General features: G+C 44.3%; 1 protein-coding gene across 2 annotated transcripts in view; it reads right to left on the reverse strand.

The window, feature by feature from the left end:
* Positions 1-19,738, reverse strand: part of LOC144508551 (tyrosine-protein kinase Srms-like) — a 43,075-nt gene that overhangs the window by 3,932 nt on the left and 19,405 nt on the right. The window contains exons 2-5 of one of the 2 annotated variants that reach the window (XM_078236597.1): positions 16,331-16,452; positions 13,536-13,696; positions 10,545-10,686; positions 7,859-8,017 (exon numbers count right to left, since the gene is read on the reverse strand). In XM_078236597.1, the coding sequence (XP_078092723.1) occupies positions 7,859-8,017; positions 10,545-10,686; positions 13,536-13,696; positions 16,331-16,452 (584 nt within the window). Of the gene's footprint in view, positions 1-7,858; positions 8,018-10,544; positions 10,690-13,535; positions 13,697-16,330; positions 16,453-19,738 lie in introns of both variants that reach the window. The other variant, XM_078236596.1, reaches the window with a different exon arrangement.

Genomic DNA, 19,738 nt, shown 5'->3' on the forward strand with positions numbered 1-19,738 from the left:
AGAGAGCATGGAGAGGGAGTCGACAGTTCATTTTAAACAGCGCGGAGAGAGGGGCGAAAGTTCAAATTGGTCTTCACCAATCTTATATATGTTGCTATGTAAATTGGGAATCCAGCTGGATAACGGTCAGAGAAAACGTCAGTTGTTCATTTTAATGGCTGAAAAATCTTCAGCAGCATTTGTCTGAGTTTCTGATATCTGCTACCAGAATCCTCAATGTCCCATGCCCCAGTGAGTACAACTCATGTGCATTGGGAAGAAAAATGGAAAGATATTTCAAATAAAACTTTAAATCGATGTAATTTTTTCTCTATGATTCTCACATTTAGAAATTGTAATTGCACTGCTCAAACATGCTATTCCTGTTCGTAACAGGTGCCACTTTCGGGACAGTTTCACTGAAGCTAATGCACTTTCCCACAGATAAGAGCATAAGGGGAGGTGATGGCCTAGTGGTGTTATCGCTAGACTATTAATCCAGAAACTCAGCTCATGTTCTGGGGACCCGGGTTCGAATCCCACCACGGCAGATGGAATTTGAATTCAATAAAAAAAATACATCTGGAATTAAGAATCTATTGATGACCATGAAAACATTGTCAATTGTTGGAAAAACCCATCTGTTCCATTAGCAAAGGACTAAGGTCCTTTAGGGAAGGAAATCTGCTACCCTTACCTGGTCTGGCCTACATGTGACTCCAGAGCCACAGCAATGTGATGACTCTCAACTGCCCTCTGAAATGGCCTAACAAGCCACTTAGTTCAAGGGCGACTAGGGATGGGCAATAAATATGGGCCAGCCAGTGATGCCCATGTCCCATGAATAAAAAAAGGAACACATTCTTACTAATTCTAATGATTTTTGAGTACATTTAAGCTGTTTGTCCATTTTGTCACAACTCAATGCGGACTATAAACATCGCAGGTGATTTATTCTATGCGGGGACAAATGGGAACAAAATTGTTCTGAATGAACTGATTGAGTGGTTACCATTCCAACAATCTTGCCTATTACATTTCACCAAGCTGCCAGTGCCTGGTGTGCTTTCACAGGCATATCCTCCTGGGACCACAAATGTTCAAAATATACCCAAGTCTGGAGATTCTTCTGTGAAGAAGACCTGCATGTGCTCAGTTTATCCTTAATCGATTTAGCCGAGGGCTGAAAATAGGTTTCAGGCCACCCATTTATATCATCAGGACCTGTCTGCTGCAATTTAATGTGGCTTTCATCTCTGGCGCGGGCCTGGTACACATCGAAAAACTCAGAAGTTAAAATAGCATCCCATATTGGTGATGTCAAACAAGTGGGCAGGGTACTGTCTTGACTTTAATCCATCACACACACTTCATTCTCATCAGATGTAGGGTTGGGGGGGGGGTGGGGGGGAAGAGTGGGGAAATGGAGAACTAAAATGATCTCTGTGACTTCAATTACATACTGACAGACACATTCATTATTATATGTAATATGAAATAAAAACAGAAAATGCTGGAAAGACTCAGTGGGTCTGGCAGCATCTGTGGGCAGAGAGAAACAGAGTTAATGTTTCTCGTCCATACAACTTTTCTTCAGAGCTGGGTCAAATGGACTCAAAACATTAACTTTTGTTTCTTTCTCCGAAGATGCTTTCAGGCCTGCTGAGTCTTTCCAGCACTTTGTTTGTATTTCAGATTTCCAGCACTTTGCTTTCATTAATATAATAAAGGACTGTATCACGAAGGTAACTTTGTCTTTTGAACAGGTCAGGTTATATTTTGTTTAATGGCATTGACATATAGACACCTATCAGCATATCCTGTCCAGATCTTGTGTGTGCATATATACACACACAAGAGGTGGACAGGATATCCAGACATATATCAAAAGCACCAAAACATATTTCAATTCAGTTTCATGATTTTCGGTACATTGAACTATCTGTGCCACAGGAGAAGGGTGATGTAATGTTATTTTCCATATAATATTCATCAGAGACCCACTCCAAAACTACTGAAAAGGATACAATGATGCTAGATGGCCTTTGTTTCACTTTGTAACAGTATCTCTTACTTAAGTCGAGTGTTCTATTTACCTGATGTACCTTTGTGTATAATGCCATTTGTAAAGAAATTTGACTAGTAGCTTTATTCTTACACATATGCTTGAAATTGTGATATTATTACCTTTTGGAATAGAAGCTAGATGGTGAGGTACTCTCAGGTGAACAAAGCCCAGTCCATCATTCAAACCAGCCTCCCATACATTGACTCCGTCTACACTTCCCGCTGCCTCGGCAAAGCAGCCAGAATAATCAGGGACCCCACGCACCTCGGACATACTCTCTTCCACCTTCTTCCGTCGGGAAAAAGATACAAAGATTCACGTACCAACTGACTCAAGAGCAGCTTCTTCCCTGCTGCTACCAGACTTTTGAATGGACCTACCTTATATCAAGTTCTTCTTTCTCTACATCCTAGCTATGACTGTAACACTACATTCTGCACCCTCTCCTTTCTTTTTGTATGAACGGTATGCATTGTTTGTATAGTGCGCAAGAAACAATACTTTTCACCATATAGAGTCATAGAGGTTTACAGCATGGAAACAGGTCCTTCGGCCCAACTTGTCCATGCCGCCCTTTTTTAAAAAAACGCCTAAGCTAATCCCAATTGCCCGCATTTGGCCCATATCCCTCTATACCCATCGTACCCATGTAACTATCTAAATGCTTTTTAAAAGATAAAATTGTACCCGCCTCTACTACTACCTCTGGCAGCATGTTCCAGACACTCACCACCCTCTGTGTGAAAAAATTGCCCCTCTGGACACTTTTGTATCTCTCCCCTTTCACCTTAAACCTATGCCCTCTAGTTTTAGACTCCCCTACCTTTGGGAAAAGATATTGACTATCTACCTTGTCTATGCCCCCTTATTTTATAGACCTCTATAAGGTCACCCCTCAGCCTCCTACGCTCCAGAGAAAAAAGTCCCAGTCTATTCAGCCTCTCCTTATAACTCAATCCATCAAGTCCTGGTAGTATCCGAGTAAATCTTTTCTGCACTCTTTCTAGTTTAATAATATCCTTTCTATAACAGGGTGACCAGAATTGCACACAGCATTCCAAGTATGGCCTTACCAATGTCTTGTACAACTTTAACAAGACGTCCCAACTCCTGTATATACTAATCCATATGACACTAATAAATCAAATCAAAAAAAGTCATTCCTCATGCAATATATGTAGTTAGTTTCTTATTACACTATTCCCCTCATGGTGCAAGGATGGAAATTTCTTCATAGCAGTCTACCTCTGGCTGAAGAAATGCTATCAGCACCAGGCACCCCCTAATCATAGCACCATATTATCAACATTGGAAGTAAACCCTGACTCTGGGATTTCCTGCCTCCCACCCATCGCAGGATTCCTGCGGGCATGGTGGATAAATGTTTCGTCCACCACTGTTGTCCGGAAACCCAGTGCGTTTTGGGGGTGGGGGTGGGGGGGGGGGGGGGGGGAGGTTTGACTTCAGTGGGACTGGATGATCTCACTGACAGGGAGGCTTGGAAATTCCTTCCCTGTGTGTGGGATGAGCCAGTTCAAATTTCCCTGATTCACGCTTACTGGAATATTACATAATACAAATATTTTCACACTGCCCCCAAAACACGGTCTTACTGCTCAGTCCCAGTGACAGGGATGGACTGGAGCTCCTTGCTCAACTTGTTAAATGGGGAAGTGAAGCCGGAAACCTGTCTCTCGTTTTTAGCGCTTAGCTGCAAAGTTGTGGTGTAGCAGCATGTTGCAATATCTTCAGCCGCAGGGCAGGAATTGAACTGGCTCTGTGACAAAACATCATCTTGAGCATTTTCCCACTAATGTTCTGTCTCCCAGCCCTATTCAAATTCACTGCATTCTCTCTTTTCCTCATGAGTTAGCTCACACACTCTGAACCATGCTTCTCTTGACCATTAAGGGTTGGGATTCTGTGCTTAGGAGATTTTCAATTCTAATTTTCAAGCCTAATATTGAATTCAAGAACTGAAAATGGAAAAGTAATTGGCACCATCATAATTCTCTTGATACGTTAAGCAGAGCTTTTGAAAATATGGCTCGCAAAGGCCACGGGCTGGGGAACACTGGTGTAGATAACAAAATGCACAGTCACAAAAAAAACAGTACCAAATGATGTGCTCAGAAAATAGGTCTCAGGGGACCCGTGGGCAATAGATTTGAAATAAAATTTTGTCTGCCTGTTGTGTAGTGTTCTTCTCTGATAAGCAGATGGAAATGACAACCCCCAGACCCCCTAAATATTTACCTTTCTGGGATAAGCTGATAAAAGCCTGCAGCACTTGGAGTGGAATTCTGACACAGGAAAGGGATTTTCCCTCACCACCCCAACCCCAAGTGAAATCTTGGCAGATGGCCAGTGGAAATGCATTCATGCTCCACAAACTTATCAAACCAGGTGTTAGGGTTAAAATTATCATATTTAAGTATGACAATTGTATCTTGTCATACTTAAATATGACAAGATACAATTCTTAACTTAATTGAGTTCCAATTTAAGCAATATTCCTCTTATAGACTTAAACCTCACTTTAAAATTAGTTAGCAAAACATGGGCATACTAGCTTATCTCAGGTTAACTGTCCTAGAGCTTTCAGAACACCTCTGGAGTGAGAGACAGTGAAGCACCTGTTTTCTTTTGGCAGCCCAAGCAGCAACTGCTTGTAGTTTCAAAAATGAAACTGAAACAGTATTTCTTTCCTGCAAGCTTAGCTCTTCCCATTAAGCACATGACTCTATCCCCGTCAGTCAACCTAATCAAAACTCTACACTGAAAACCCCAGGGAAACCCAAGTAAACACAAATGCATTAGCTCTGCTTATAACAAACACTCCACGTCTAAAATGAATACTTATCCTGTGCTCCCAGCTACCCATTTATAAGTTTTGCTAGACAAACAGACACCCTGCAAAACAGGCCTGATTTCCAAGCATTTCCCTTACAAGAAATATGATATGCAGAAATTTCTTAAAGGCACAGTATCATCACCTAGGATTCCTGGTAGACCAGGCAGGAGACCCAATTCACTTTAAGTGATGCAGAGCTACTTGTTGGCAAAACGATTGCTCTCTTTTTTACATTCAACATTTCCATTTATCATAATTTGTTTCCCTTTCTTTTTTGTAAAAATAACAGATCTTTGCCTACTTGGATGTTTCTCTACAGATGCAATGTGTGAATGTTTCTCTCTGGCATTAACCCATTAAGCAACTGAATCCAATAAAAGGCAACAGTTCGAAAGAAGGCACCGTGCAGACAGGGAAATTGAGCCTTCATGCAGTGATCAGTTGTGCTGGGGTGGCCTGGCTTGGCTTGGCTGCATCAACTCAGGGATGTCAAATGTATCGGTTATCTCCTTAATATCCCTTTTCTGAGGTCAGTTCTTCAGCTAGCATTGGACCTGCGAGCGCATGGCCCAGGAGATGAGTGTCACTGCGTTGGAGCCATTACTCCAGAGGGCAGCACAGTGGTTAGCACTGCTGCCTCACAGCACCAGGGACCTGGGTTTGATTCCAGGCTTGGGTCACTGTCCGCATTGTTTTCCCCGTGTCTGCGTGGGTTTCCTCCGGGTGCTCCAGTTTCCTTTCACAGTCCGAAAGATGTGCTGGTTAGGTGGATTGACCATGCTAAATTCTCCCTCAGTGTATCTGAACAGGCACTGGAGTGTGGCGACGTGGGGATTTCCACAGTAACTTCATTGCAGCGTTGATGTAAACCTACTTGTGACACTAATAAATAAACTTTAACCTTAATAAATAGACTTGTTCAACAGGTTGCTTTTGGGCTGGAATACATCTGTACAGGAGTAGATTGGCCACCAAAAGCAGACAGTTTCCCTGGCCTAGAGCTCTTTGGAAGCAGAGAGATAGCAGGATATTAAGGATGGCTGAGCGTCTGCCAACAAAGTGTGATTGTCCGGGATCAGAGAGCTTCATAAAACTCCAGATTTGCCTCATTTCCGTTCCCGTCAATATTCTACCGAAGCCTGCTGCAAAAGACAGTCTAGAGGATACAATAAGAGCCACCTATTTAGACATAGTTATCAGATGTACCTGTGCTGGGGAAGGGGCATGAAGACCTAAGACTCATTTTTCTATTTGTATTCTCTTTGGCTGTGATGTTGCCTCTTCACTGTACCGATATGAATTGTTATATTGCTATGTCATTCTCCCGTCCTTTCTTTTGGATTATGCATAGCAATTAACCCTGCAGAAAATTTCCATAAGGACAATAAAGTGTATTGAGTGATCGATTAGCCCAGTTTAGAGATTCTTAATCTAGCAGAGAGCTACAAGAGACTTCATTCCACAGAATTAGTAGTCTCCTAAAGTTAAAAATGTTGGGGTGGGGGGGCCGGGGGGGGGGGGGGGGGGGGGGGGGGTGGGGTTGGTGGGGGTTGGGGGGGGGGGTGGGGTGGGGTGGGGGTTGGGGGTGGGGTTGGGGGGGGATTTTCTGGCCTCTCCGGGGGTATTCTCACAGGTGATTCACCATTCACTGGCGGCCAAATCTTCTGGTCCTGCCTCTGACAATGGGATTTCCCATTGACCGCACCACCACACTGCCGGGAAACCCACGGCTGGGGTGAACCGTTGATGGGACCAAAAGATCCCGTCGGTGTGAATGGCTGGAAAATTCCGGCCTTTATATAGGAGGTTTCACAACATCAAGATTCATTCTCGCAAATGTATATCTTTTTAAAATTCCCCTGTTGCATAAACTGGATGAAATTCAGCGGATGGTGCCAAGTATAGGCATTTTTAGGCTCACATCCATGATTCACTCAAACAATCATGTTCATTGTTAATTTGCTTGACCAATGTTCATAGAATCCCTACAGTACAGCAGAAGTGGGTGGCACAGTGGTGAGCATTGCTATTTCACAGCTCCAGGGACCTGGGATCGACTCCCAGCTTGGGTCACTGTCTGTGTGGAATCTGCACGTTCTCCCTGTGTCTGCTGGCTTTCCTCCAGGTTCTCCAGTTTCCTCCCACTGTCTGAAAGATGTGCTGGTTAGGTGCATTGGCCATGCTAAATTCTCCCTCAGTGTACCCGAACAAGCGCCGGAGTGTGGCGACGAGGGGATTTTCACAGTAACTTCATTGCAGTGTTACTGTAAGCCTACTTGTGACACTAATAAATAAACTTAAACTTAAAGGAGGCAATTCGGTCCATCGAGTCTGTACTGACCACAATCCCACCCAGACCCTATTCCCATAACCATCATTTACCCTGCTAATCCCCCAGACACTAGGGTCAATTTAGCATGGCCAAGCAACCTAACCCGCACATCTTTGGACTCTGGGAGGAAACTGGAGCACCCGGAGGAAACCCACGCAGACACGGGGAGAAAGTGCAAACTCCACACAGACAGCGACCCGAGGCTGGAATTGAACCCGGGTCACTGGTGCTGTGAGGCAGCAATGCTAACCACTGTGCCACCGTGCTGTCCTAGTGTTGCTCACAAAGTTTTCTTCCCCGCATTACTAGCCAGCTCAACTATATTTTGAAAATATATATCACAAGCAACTGTACCTTATGGGTCAGATGATTAGGATTTTAAAATGAACACTGTGTAGACTTGATGCAATAAGTCCTAATTAATATTAGTTGAAAGCACAATGAGTTAGATAAGGCAATTCCTGTTATTTAGTACTTCACCCAAATAAAATTGTACATATAGTTTCTGATTGAAAAAAGCCTTATTATTTCTTTGGACGATAGAGAATTTCATTATCATGCAGCAAAATATTTGGCTTAAAGTTTGTTCATAATAGATTCAATGTTCCTTTTTTCAAATACTAACCCCGCAAGTATTCTTGTAAGTTTCCTTTGCTCATGAGTTCTGTGACAATATAAATAGGTTCCTCAAGCGAGCAGATGGCAAAAAGCTGGATTAGCTTTGGATGATTGATATTCTTCATAGCTTTTACTTCTTTAACAAACTCATCCTCGATCATGTCATCTGTGTAAATAAAATGCCTTATTTAATATTTTAACTGATTTCCTTTGTCAATTGTAAAATACGAAGAAGAGCGATACATATGAGGATATATGAATTGGATGCAACAGTTTACTAACCATGGGTCATGGGTTAGAAAATGAAGACTGCAACACCCACAGAGCACATTCAATATTCCTGCACTCTCACAGGATCTCACCACACTGCGGCACGGTGGCACAGTGGTTAGCACTGCTGCCTCACAACGCCAGAGACCCGGGTTCAATTCCAGCTTCGGGTCACTGTCTGCGTGGAGTTTACTCATTCTCCCCGTGTCTCTGTGGGTTTCCTCCGAGTCCTTCGATTTCCTCCCACAGTCCAAAGATGTGTGGGGGTTAGGTTGATTGGCCGTGCTAAATTGACCTGTTCGGGGATTAGCATGGTAAATATGTGGGGTTACGAGAATAGCGCCTTGTGGGATTGTGGTCAGTGCAGACTCGATGGGCCGAATGGCCTCCTTCTGCACTGTAGGGATTCTGGAAGCAGAGTGGAAACAAAACTGATTCTCAGACTTGTGCTCTCATCAAACAAATCTCTGCTTTGGAAACATGGAGTAAGCTCTCACACCTCATTTTCTTTCAGCAGAATTATATGTTGTACATTTGGCCAAGAAAAAAACAATTGTAGATCACAGCAAGAACTACAGCTGGCTCAGAGTGTAAGATAAATACAGGGTGACATGCTTTGGATAATATTTGAAAGCTGCAGGAGAAAAGCTAAGTGTTTGTGAATTCTATCTGATTCCACAGATGCATTCTGAAAGCTCATTATTTATTCCAACATAACGTTTCATTCCACATCTTGACACTGTTCTCTGTTTTGCTTTTACCAATAGGGTTCATGCGGTCCTGAATTCAGTGTAGGACACTATTACAAATATTTAGAATATTGATTTGAGATTTGTTATCTTACCATATTATCTGAACCATTAAAATTGCAGAGGGGGATTTCAAATAGATCAAATGCACTGGTATCGCATACGTCATTTCAGGGACAACATCTTTCTATCACCATCTGAGATTCATTTTCATAACCCATGCCATTATTGATGAGATTGCCTCCACAGCTTTCGATCATGTGAGTGAAATAATCTTTGAAAATCATATTTTGCCTAAACAATATACTGTAGCATTTCCAATCAGCCAAAGTTCACATTATATTGTCCCAACCTGTTTAACCTTTGCTTGTAAAGACAACCCCTCCATACTCGGGGATCATCTGAGTGAACATTCTCCGAACTGCCTCCAATCAAATAATGGCCGCGATCCTCCCATCCCGCCACACTAATTTTTTTAGGGCAGCGGGTCTGGAGATTCTCGTGTCGGCCGATTCGCGGGTACACACCTGCGTTTGCGCCCCGCTTGTGCTCCCCAGTGCCAGATTTCCAGCGGCGTCAGCTCCGCGCTGGAAATCGGTGGGGAGGCACAAAGACCATTTAAATGGCCATTTTAATATAATTTGAATATCATTAGCAGGCTCGGGACTGAAGTCTCCGAGCCCACTAGCCTCTCCCCCACCACCCCGCCTGGAATGGTTCACTCCATCAGGGTTTACAGTAGCTCCCCACTTTTGGGGAGCTAGTGGCCTGACCCCGTTGGAGTGAAGTGGGGGGGGGGGTAATAGGAGCTCCCCAGAGGGTCGGGTGGTGGGGGGTGCCCCTGGCCAGTGCCACCTTAGCAGTGACAGCCTGGCCCCCTGGCACTGCCCAAGGGGCAAAGTGCCAATGCCCAGTGGGTCCCATTGGGCATGGGGCTGTGTCAAAGCCTATGGGGGCAGGGTAATCAGTGGGGGTTCTGCTGCCACTCTGCAGTCGAGATCTGTGGTGGAAGGAGGGAAGGCAGCAATCAGGGCTGGCCATCGATGTGGGGGGAGGGCGGGGGGGGGGGGGGGGGTCAGCCTGCTGGGGGGCCAGGAATGCAGGTAGGGGAGGTCGGCACTGACGGGGTGGGGTGGAGGTGGAATCGTGGTTGGGGGGGGGGGGGGGTACTGGAGATCAGGGCAGTCTGGGAGTGGGGGGGGGGGGGGGGGAGGGGGTTCAGGGCTTGCCCAGGAATGGTCGGGGGGCCAGCGATCAGGCCTTGGGGGGAGTGGGGGGATGGGTGGAGGGCCAGTAATGCGGGAGTCAGGGGCCTGGCCAGCGATTGATCTGACCAGCAATCGGGGGGCCAGCAATCAGGGGCTACTGCGTATGCACTGGTCTTGGCACTGACAGATCGGCACATGCGCAGTGGCCCGCTCCGCGCTATGTTGCCAGTTTCCTGGGTGGGAATAGGCCCAGCCCACTGGCTTTTAATGATATACAGGCTAGTGAGCTCTGCAGTGCACAGAGTGGGGAGATTCTTCATTGAACCCCTTTCTGAAAAAAAAAAGTGTGAATTACTCCAGTTTTCATGCAAATTCGACACTTAGAAATCATTTGGCAGAATTCCTGCCAATATCGTTCCTTAAATAAGGGAACCAAAACTGCTCAAAAACACATCAGGACACAAACCCTTTTTAAGCATTTTGATTGCCACGTGTTGGTTTTCCTTCCAAACACCTTCCCAGACTTCTCCAAAGTGACCTTCTCCCAGTTTTCGCAGCAATGTAAATTCTTCCTTGGGCCTTTCCCATTCATCAGCTTTATAAACATTCTGCTGCGAGAAAGCCAAAATAGTAATAGGCTTTTGATAGGCTTGAACAAATTATTAAAACAAAATTGAAAGGCACTGTAAGACTCAACATTCAGATTCCAGGCCATGAACATTCACTCAAGCAGCTTCCAATTTAATCATATCTGGAAACCATCATAAATTCCTGCATTTAGTGTTGAGGTTAACCTACCTGTAGATGGGGAAATAGATGATCTTATAAGTGATTTAGGGCTCCATAAATGGGTCTGGACATCCCTGTAGGCTTTGTAATCTGTGGGTATATTTCAGTGCAGTACTGAGGGACAGTTGTGCCGGTGGGGATGCCAGGTACATTGGCCGACATCTTGAGCCCGCGTTCGCCTACCGTGGGAGTGACAGCGGGAACTCCATTTCCAGCGAAACCTGGAAGTCGCAAATCTTGGCGGCGAGATCACGACTTCCGATTTTTGCCGCCCCCTCACCGGTGGCATACTCAGATTCACACCTACAATTGGCATGAACCTGGTTTACATATATTTAAATACCTTTGCATATGATTAAAGGACACCACCCCGCTGGATACGGAGCCCCCACTATTTATTCAAAACGTGCCGTCACGTCAGCGAGGTTTACAACAGGTTCACTCAAACGGGAACCTGTTGTGGAGAGCCCCCAGTGGCATAAAGGTGAGTATAGCCCCCCCCGAGGGAGAGGGACATGAGCAGGCAGTGGCCTGCCAATGCCCCCTGGCACAGGTTGGTACTGCCAGATTGGCACCTTGCCCATGCAAACGTGGCAGTGTCAACCTGTGGCAGGGGTAGATCCCAGCTGAGCTACATGGCAGGGGTGGGTGGGTGGGAGCAGACGTGGCAGATGAGGATGTTGGCAATGGCTGTTTGTGGGGGCCGGAGAGGGGTGCCGGTGATAGCTGAGAAGATGGGGTGCTGGGGGAAGGGATCTGATGATTGAGGGAAGGAAAGTTGGGTTGCCAGTACTGGTTGCTGGATTGGCGGGGTCGGGGGGGGGGGGGGGGGGGGGGGGGAGAGCAGTCTGTCCATGTTCATGTGGAAGGGGAGGTTTTATGGAACTGGCTGCTGGAGGTGGACGGGAGGGGGGAGAAATGGTGGCTCTGATCGGGGTGGGGGGTGGGGGGGAGGTGGTGAGGGGGGTTAAATACCAGCTCTGATCGGGGGAAAGAGGGGAGGTTGGGGGGAGGGGGTAAATGCTGGTTCTGATCAGTGGGGGAGCCCCCAAGACCTCCATGGTGGGGTGGGGGCGGTGGAGAACACTTTTTGCTTTGTTTGGGGCGCTCTCTTTATACTTGGCGCCCCAATCTCAGTGCAGTGGGCTTTACTGGCATGTTGATTCCCCCTGTGCCCCCTCATTCCCCCCCCCCCCCCCCCCCTACGCACAAACAAACCCACACAAATAATGCCGTAAAACACTCCCAGTTGTGTTTTTTTGTTAAGATTGGGAGAGAAAACTGTTGAATTTGCAGGGAAACAACACTCTGCCATTTTTTGCTGAGATTCCCCCCCCAGCATTCTCTTTGGTGAGCTTGTGGATACTTCATTCCCAGCAGCCAGTTACCACAGATATAGTGGCAGGCTTCTTAGACTGGTGATTACGCCCATCACCAGCTTCAGTGTTAAGTGCAAAGTTCTGCCAGAGGAGTAGGCATGTACCAGTTTTGCATTGAGGACAGAAAATCTGGGTGACCCGTGGCCCTGGCAGACCCAGGGCACTGGAGTCTAGCAAGGGGTCAGTGGAGGGGGTAGGGTTGGGTGAGGAGAAGGACACACAAAAATGGCCCTATATCTGAAGCCTCGCTTAACAATCAGGTAGAAGTAAAGATCCCATTATGTTCCCTGAAGAAAAGCAGAGTGTGTCCTAGCCATCCTAAAACAAATACCGTCAGACAGGTAGACTACCCAGAAATTCATTCATCTGCTGTTTGTGAGATGTTGTTCTACACAAATTATCTGACATATTGGGCTGCATGACAACAGTAGCTGCAATTCAAAATATATCCATTGTTGTCAGTCTCAAAATATATTACATTAAGAAATGGAAGATCATTGTTATTTGGCGATTTAGGTACACACTGACAATCTGATAACATGATCTACTGACCGGGTAATCTGACCAGGAAGTGCCAGGTTGTGAGTGAATCCCCTCCAAGTGTTAATAAAATTTTATGGACAGATATAATTAAGTTGTTCTACCAAAATCCACTATTTGTTTCTTTACTCTGGAGTTCAATTTTTTAAGCACCTTGAGACAGGAAAGGTGCTATATAAATGAAATGGTAGTTAAAATTTTAGAAATCATTTCAATCATCCAGGCAATATCATTATTGACATTGGTACTGTGGCACAGTGGTTAGCACCGCTGCCTCACAGGAACCCAGATTCAATTCCGGCCTTGGGTGATCATCTGTGTGGAGTTTCACGTTCTCCCTGTATCTGCGTGGGTTTCCTCCGGGTGCTCCGGTTTCCCTCCACAGTCCGAAAGATGTGCAGGTTAGGTTGATTGACCATGCTAAATTGCACCTTAGTGTCAGTGGGATAGGGCCTGGGTGGGATTGTGGTCAGTGCAGACTCATTGGGCTGAATGACCTCCTTCTGCACTGTCAGGATTCTATGACTATTCTAGGATTAGGCCAGAAGGCAATATAAAACAATCATTTCATGGTTTCCAGACCACATATGGGTGATAATGTCACTTTAGATTAAGCAATCCACAACACATTGTCATTTTTATTACCCACAGATGCGTTTGGACAATGCTCCCTGAACGTAGTATAGTTGTACACGACAAATCTTTTGTGTATGGTTTTATGTTACGCAGCATGAACTCCCAGAACATACCTTTGCATGAGGGTTTGTTAATGAAAACCCAAGGATCCTGCCATCTCTTTTGTAGAATTCCAAAAGTTCACTAACAGTCGCAAACGTTTGATTCTCATGAAGATAAAACAGTCCCTCAGGTGAGGTAAGTATCCGAAAGTGATAGACTTTATCATTGAGAGCTGCAGGTTAAAAAAAACATTTAAAACTGAAAACACATCATTCCTCGCCTCATGTTTCATGCTTTATAAGTGAACCAGCAAAACAAGTGTCAGGAGAGGGCAAAGTCTGGACTGAATATGGCTCTGTAACCATTAGCAATGGTGCCCTACGATTTATTAGTATGTACTTTTGCTATTAGTTCATCCCTTTTCCCACTAAATGATTTTTCTCCAATGGGCGTATTTGTCTGTGCACTAATATTGTAAATATCTGGATACAAAATAGCTTTACATAGTGACTAGAGCAGTTCTGTGCCCCTCGTGCTGAGAATGTATCAGATTTATCCAGTTTCTGATGGTCTTTACATTTGAGCAACCATGTGACACAAAAGCATTATATTAATTTCAATATCTGTAAATTGCGAGGACCATCAATAACCGGACCTCAGTCTCAAAATATCATCCATCCCATGTTCAATCCATTAAAATAAGAATTTTGATTTTGCCCCCTTGTAGCTAGGGCACGTGTGGGGTTAAAATATTGCAAAGTGGTTAGCACTGCTGCCTTCACCTGGGTTCAATACCCGGCCTAGATGTCACCAAGTCCCAGTCTGTGTGAAGTTTGCACATTCTACCCGTGTCTGTACCAGTTTCCTCCCATAGTCCAAAAGACGTGCTGGTTAGGTGCATTGGCCATGCTAAATTCTCCATCAGTGTACCCGAACAGGCGCCGGAGTGTGGTGGCTAGGGGATTTTCACAGTAACTTCATTGCAGTGTTAGTGTAAGCCTACTTGTGACACTAATAAATAAATTTAAACTTTAAAGTGGCACCTGCTGGATCCACACTCGTACATTTTAACAGATGCATTTCAAATGTGAGGTTCTTGTCTCAGGCAGGTGAGAGATTGATCCAAAGGCAGAGGTTTAATGATGTCAATCAGGCTCCAATGCTATTTAATGTTTGCAGTCTGAGGCTGATGCCTCCTGCTGGCTTTGTCAAGGAAAGCCAGCGCCCCAGAAAGCAGGCCTAAAAGAGTGCCAAGTTGGTTGATTAAGTTAAAAGCTTTCGCACAAGCACAATAAGTAATCAAAACAGGGAATGAAATGTACGGCGTTACCTATTTATTTGGGAATGGGCGCCAGACACTCGCTTTGCCAGCAACGCTCACTTCCCATGAACTAAGTCAAAATCTTCAAGGGGTTGGAATTCAAAATGAAGGAAGTAGTGTTTCTGCTGTAGCCATCACTCCATCTGGACTCCTGTGTTCAGTTTTAGCTATTGCAACTCAGGAAAGACATACTGGCCTTCGTGAGGTTACACTACAGATTGGTCACAACAATACCAGGATTAAAGGTTAAATTAGGGGAGGTTGCATTAACATGGCTTGTACTAAAGTTGAGGTCGGCGAGGATAATCCAGAATAAGAGGGCAGAATCTTAAAATCAGCAAATTAAAAGCTCTCCAGCACTTTCTGTTGATATTTCAGATTTCCAGTGCCTCCAGTTTTGTTTCTGATTCTAAAATTAGAGTTCGACCAATGAGGAATGAGTGGAGATGTGTATGCGCTGTTGCTAGGGGAGAGGTGAAGAAGAGGCAATATGGAAAAAGGATGGAGAGGTGAGGACAATAGGAGGAAGTGTTTGTAATTTGAAGTGAGGAAGGAGTGGTAGGAGGAGGTTGTAATGACTTCAATCAGGCCATTGATGTTGGCCGATTGGAGTATGAGCTCACTGATTAAGAATGGGATGGCACAGTGGATAGCAATGCTGCCTCACAGCATCAGGGACCCAGGTTCGAATCCCACCTTGTGTCTGTATGTTCTCCCCGTGTCTGCATGGGTTTCCTCCGGGTGCTCCGGTTTCCTTCTGTTAAAAGATGTCCCTGATTAAGGATCCAACTGATGGACCAACCAAGGAGTCTTTGCTTGTACTTAACTGGGAGTGTCAGTTCCTCTGACACCCCCGGAGATAGACTGCTGCTAGCACTCTTGTGTACTGCTGTTAGAGCTTGTAAATAAAGGGATTTTGGTGAAGGGATTTCTGCCTCCTAAGACTTATTACAGAGGTTGATCAAATGGTGAATTAATATGTGGCACGAAGGAAGCAAAAGATGTGAGTGTGTGTTGAATGAAAGAGAGTGTTGCAGTGTGCCATGTGACTGGTCCCTGAAGCATGTGATGGAGGGGAGGGGATTGTTGACAATGATGGGGAGGTGTGACAAGATTCATTAGGTGGTGTTGACAGAGGTGGAAATGCAAAAAGCCATATTCACTCCTCCTGCTCTTGTAAGGTCACTATACCTTTTTCTGCATTGAGCTTCAATCCTGGGGGTGATGGTGGCAATGACCCTTCCAGCTACCTTTGTCCAGGCCAATTACATTGTGGCCTTGTGAATACATTTTCAGTATCTGGGAAACCCTTACTAATTCTCTGTTCTCAATCCCTCCACCCGGACCTCTAGGGAGGTATTTGAAAAGTATGGGGATGTTGACCAACATTTGCCCATGATCCTCACTACGAGATTGCTTGAGACTGAATAACTAAATCACAGAGTTGGGATCAAATCTGAGAATATTTGATCTCCTAAACTCAATATCACATCACACCTGCACTGATCCACCAAACCACTTCACTTTTAACCAAGTTTTGCATACCTGATATTGAATAGTCGCTGTTACCAGTCTCACTTTTACGGACTAGGAAAGTTCCATTTTTATTTTCTGCAGACTGAAGCAATTTTTCCGCATTGGTTCTCGATATGCTTCCAAAATACCATCTGATTTAAAAAGAAATTGGATTTTTACTATATAAATACCCTGTGGCATTGTTCATGGTGTATCAGACGATACGACACTTTATATTAAAATGTCTTAATAAATAAAATTCTGTTTTGTGAAATCAGTGTTATTGGGAAAATGTTATCATATTTATAGGGGATGGGATTCTCTGGCTTCCCCTCAGCAATGGGAGGTGGTGCGCCATTCATTGGCAGTGGGATATTCTGGTCCTACCACTGTCAATGGAAATTCCCACTGAATCCACCCCATGGCACCAGGAAATCCGTGGCAGGGGGTGCACCATTGGCAGAACCAGAGAATCCCACCAGCATGAATGACTCGAGAATTCCAGCCAGGAAATGTGTGCTGTATATTATATATATTGCACACACATAAATATACAAAGTAACATTTTACTGAAACATTGGCAGGTTTATGAACAATGTGATAACTGGAGATACTAGGATCACAAAACATCAAAATTCCTGACAACAGTTGCCACCTAGGGTGGAAGGGTCAAGTACTCGGGGGCATAGGTTTAAGGTGCGAGGGGCAAGGTTTAAAGGAGATGTACAAGGCAAGTTTTTTTACACAGAGGGTGGTGGGTGCCTGGAACTCGCTGCTTGGGGAGGTAGTGGAAGCAGATACGATAGTGAGCTTTAAGGGGCGTCTGGACAAATACATGACTAGGATGGGAATAGAGGGATAAGGTCCCCGGAAGAGTTGGGGGTTTTAGTTCAGTCGGGCAGCATGGTCGGTGCAGGCTTGGAGGGCCTGTTCCTGTGCTGTAATTTTCTTTGTTCTCTTGGTTCTAATTATAGAATCTTACAGCACAGAAACCAGTAAATGCCCCTGATGTCTGTGCTGATGTTTTTCTCTAGTAAACTATTTAATATATTAGAATTATCTAATATAATTCTTGCTTGCTCCCTTATCCTTTATATTCCTCTTTTTTGAGCGAACCCAATCTTGTTGGTTCAAACAGCTTTGTTTAAGCCATAGATATCAGTACTGAGAACTATGTTTGTATGATGCACTAAAATTTGTAACGATGCTTATTGGTGTTACAATTGGATGGGAAGATTCCATAATTGAACCCTGGTTCAAAAGATTGTTACTTTTGATTTTTTTTTTAGAAAATGTGGAGGAAGTGATTCATAGGACTTCTAATTAGTTTTACAACAAGGAATAAACATTTATAAATCATCAGAAGATTGATTATAACACAATACTGTTATAATCCAGGCCAGAAACTCCAAGGTTTTTTATGGAGTCAGCTTAGATCATAAGTTTTGCACTTTGAATTTCGGCACAGGTAAGCATAAGATGTTTCACTCCAGGTGTGATTCAAACGATCCACTAGGGAGCTTTTATCAAACAAGGTTTATTTAAGATTACAGTTAACATATAATAAGACAATTAGCAATAACTTCTACCAATTACAAACAAGGAAAAAAAAAACAACCATGATATTGTATAAACCTTAACAGCTCCGAATACTGTTCCAACCAAACAAACCTCCTTACAAACATACACCTGTCCCAGGGTTTAGCACAGAAAATAAGAATGCTCATGTGATGCTCTTCTAGCTCTGCAACACTTGGATGGAGAATTGAAACTCTGACTTCCTAGCCCTGGAGTTCCAGTCCACTTCGAGGCAGAGATAGAGCCTCTGCTTGCCTCTAGCTAGCAAACCATCAACAGTAAAATTTTCACTACAAAGAGGCAAGAAAAACTGCTTCCAACTAGCCAACAGAATTTCTAGTACCGGGAGAGATACAGAAATACTGCTTTTCAGTCTGGAGTCCAACAGCTTCCAACTAGCCAACAGCCAAAACTGAAAGTAAAGAACTCTTCCCACCTGACCTGTCAATCATTCTTCCCCCCAACAATTCAAAAGGGGTCGTAAAATTCACATAACTCCAGGACATCACATTAGGCCCAGATTAAAAATAAACCAGAAGCCTATTATTTGACTCTAACAACAATAAAAAAAATGCCACGACAGACCTCACAGTGCCAAATAATAAAACAAAAAACAGAAACAGGGTTGCTTACAAACTGTGGAGAACATGATTACGAATACACTTTTAAAGGTACAGTAGTGTCACAATACTCTTTTACTGGACGCCCAGACAAATCTCTCTTCACTGCAGCGTCACCAGAGAATTCCGCTGGTGTGAATGGCTGGAAAATTCTTGCCAATATGTCTACTTATTTTTTACTGAAGTGTGTATAATTTTGGACCCATTTTCTGTAATGAGGCGGTCAGTGTAATGCAAACTTGCACAAACTCTATGTTATTTGACAAGGTCAGCTCACTTGTATACGGTGTAAGGGTAGCTAATTTATATACTGTTCTGATAGTGTCAGGTGGGGAAGTTCAGAACTTTGGGTGCAGCAGCTACTAATAAGCTCTGTCTCCTTGAGAGGAATGACAATTTTTCCAGCAGAGGAAGAAAGATTGATTTGTATTTGTATATAGTATTTTCATGACCACAGGATATCCCGGAGAACTTTGTAGCCAATAAAGTGCTTCTGAAGCATAGTCACTGTTGTAATGTAGAAAACTCGGAAGCCAATCTATTTCCGTGATGTTGATTGAGGGATAAATATTCCTGGGGGAACTCCCTGCTCTTTTTCAAAATAGTGCCGTGGAATATTTTACATCTGCCTGAGAAGGAAGACAGGATTTTCCAGCCATGCACACCCCAAAATTGGAAAATCCCTCGAGGCCAATGGACCTTTGCATGGTCCGCGTCCCACCCGCTAGGATTCCCATGGTGGGCGGGACAGGAAAATTTCACCCAGAGCCTCGGTTTAACATCTTATCAGAAAGGTGACAATGAAGGCAGTGGTATCCAGTTTGATCCTTTGAAAGGCTGTATGGTCTTTGGAGAAGGAAAGGGCCAGTCAGATAAGAAACTGTAATTATCTTTTTAACCAGTCCTCTCCATTGGGAACGGGCTCCCATTAACTGTTACAGTACAGCTCAGGCAATCTATTAGAAAGCCCCATATATAACTTAAATATTTTTGAGGGTATAATGAGCTCTGCATGCCTTTTGTACACAGGTTCCCAAGTGCTGTTGATGCGAGCCAGCCACATTGGGCACAGGGTGGGCCTCAGGCCTGTGATTATAGAACCATTATTGATCCTATAACCATTTACTGTTTCCTCCATGTTTAAGATTTCCTGCATCGAGCACACATGTGGATTTTAGGCTCGTTCTTCCAAAGTAAATTGATATGTTATGTGCAAAATTATGGTGAATAACATTTTACA

Source organism: Mustelus asterias, chromosome 20 (genome assembly GCF_964213995.1).
Source record: "Mustelus asterias chromosome 20, sMusAst1.hap1.1, whole genome shotgun sequence".
In the NCBI taxonomy this organism is placed as follows: domain Eukaryota; kingdom Metazoa; phylum Chordata; class Chondrichthyes; order Carcharhiniformes; family Triakidae; genus Mustelus; species Mustelus asterias.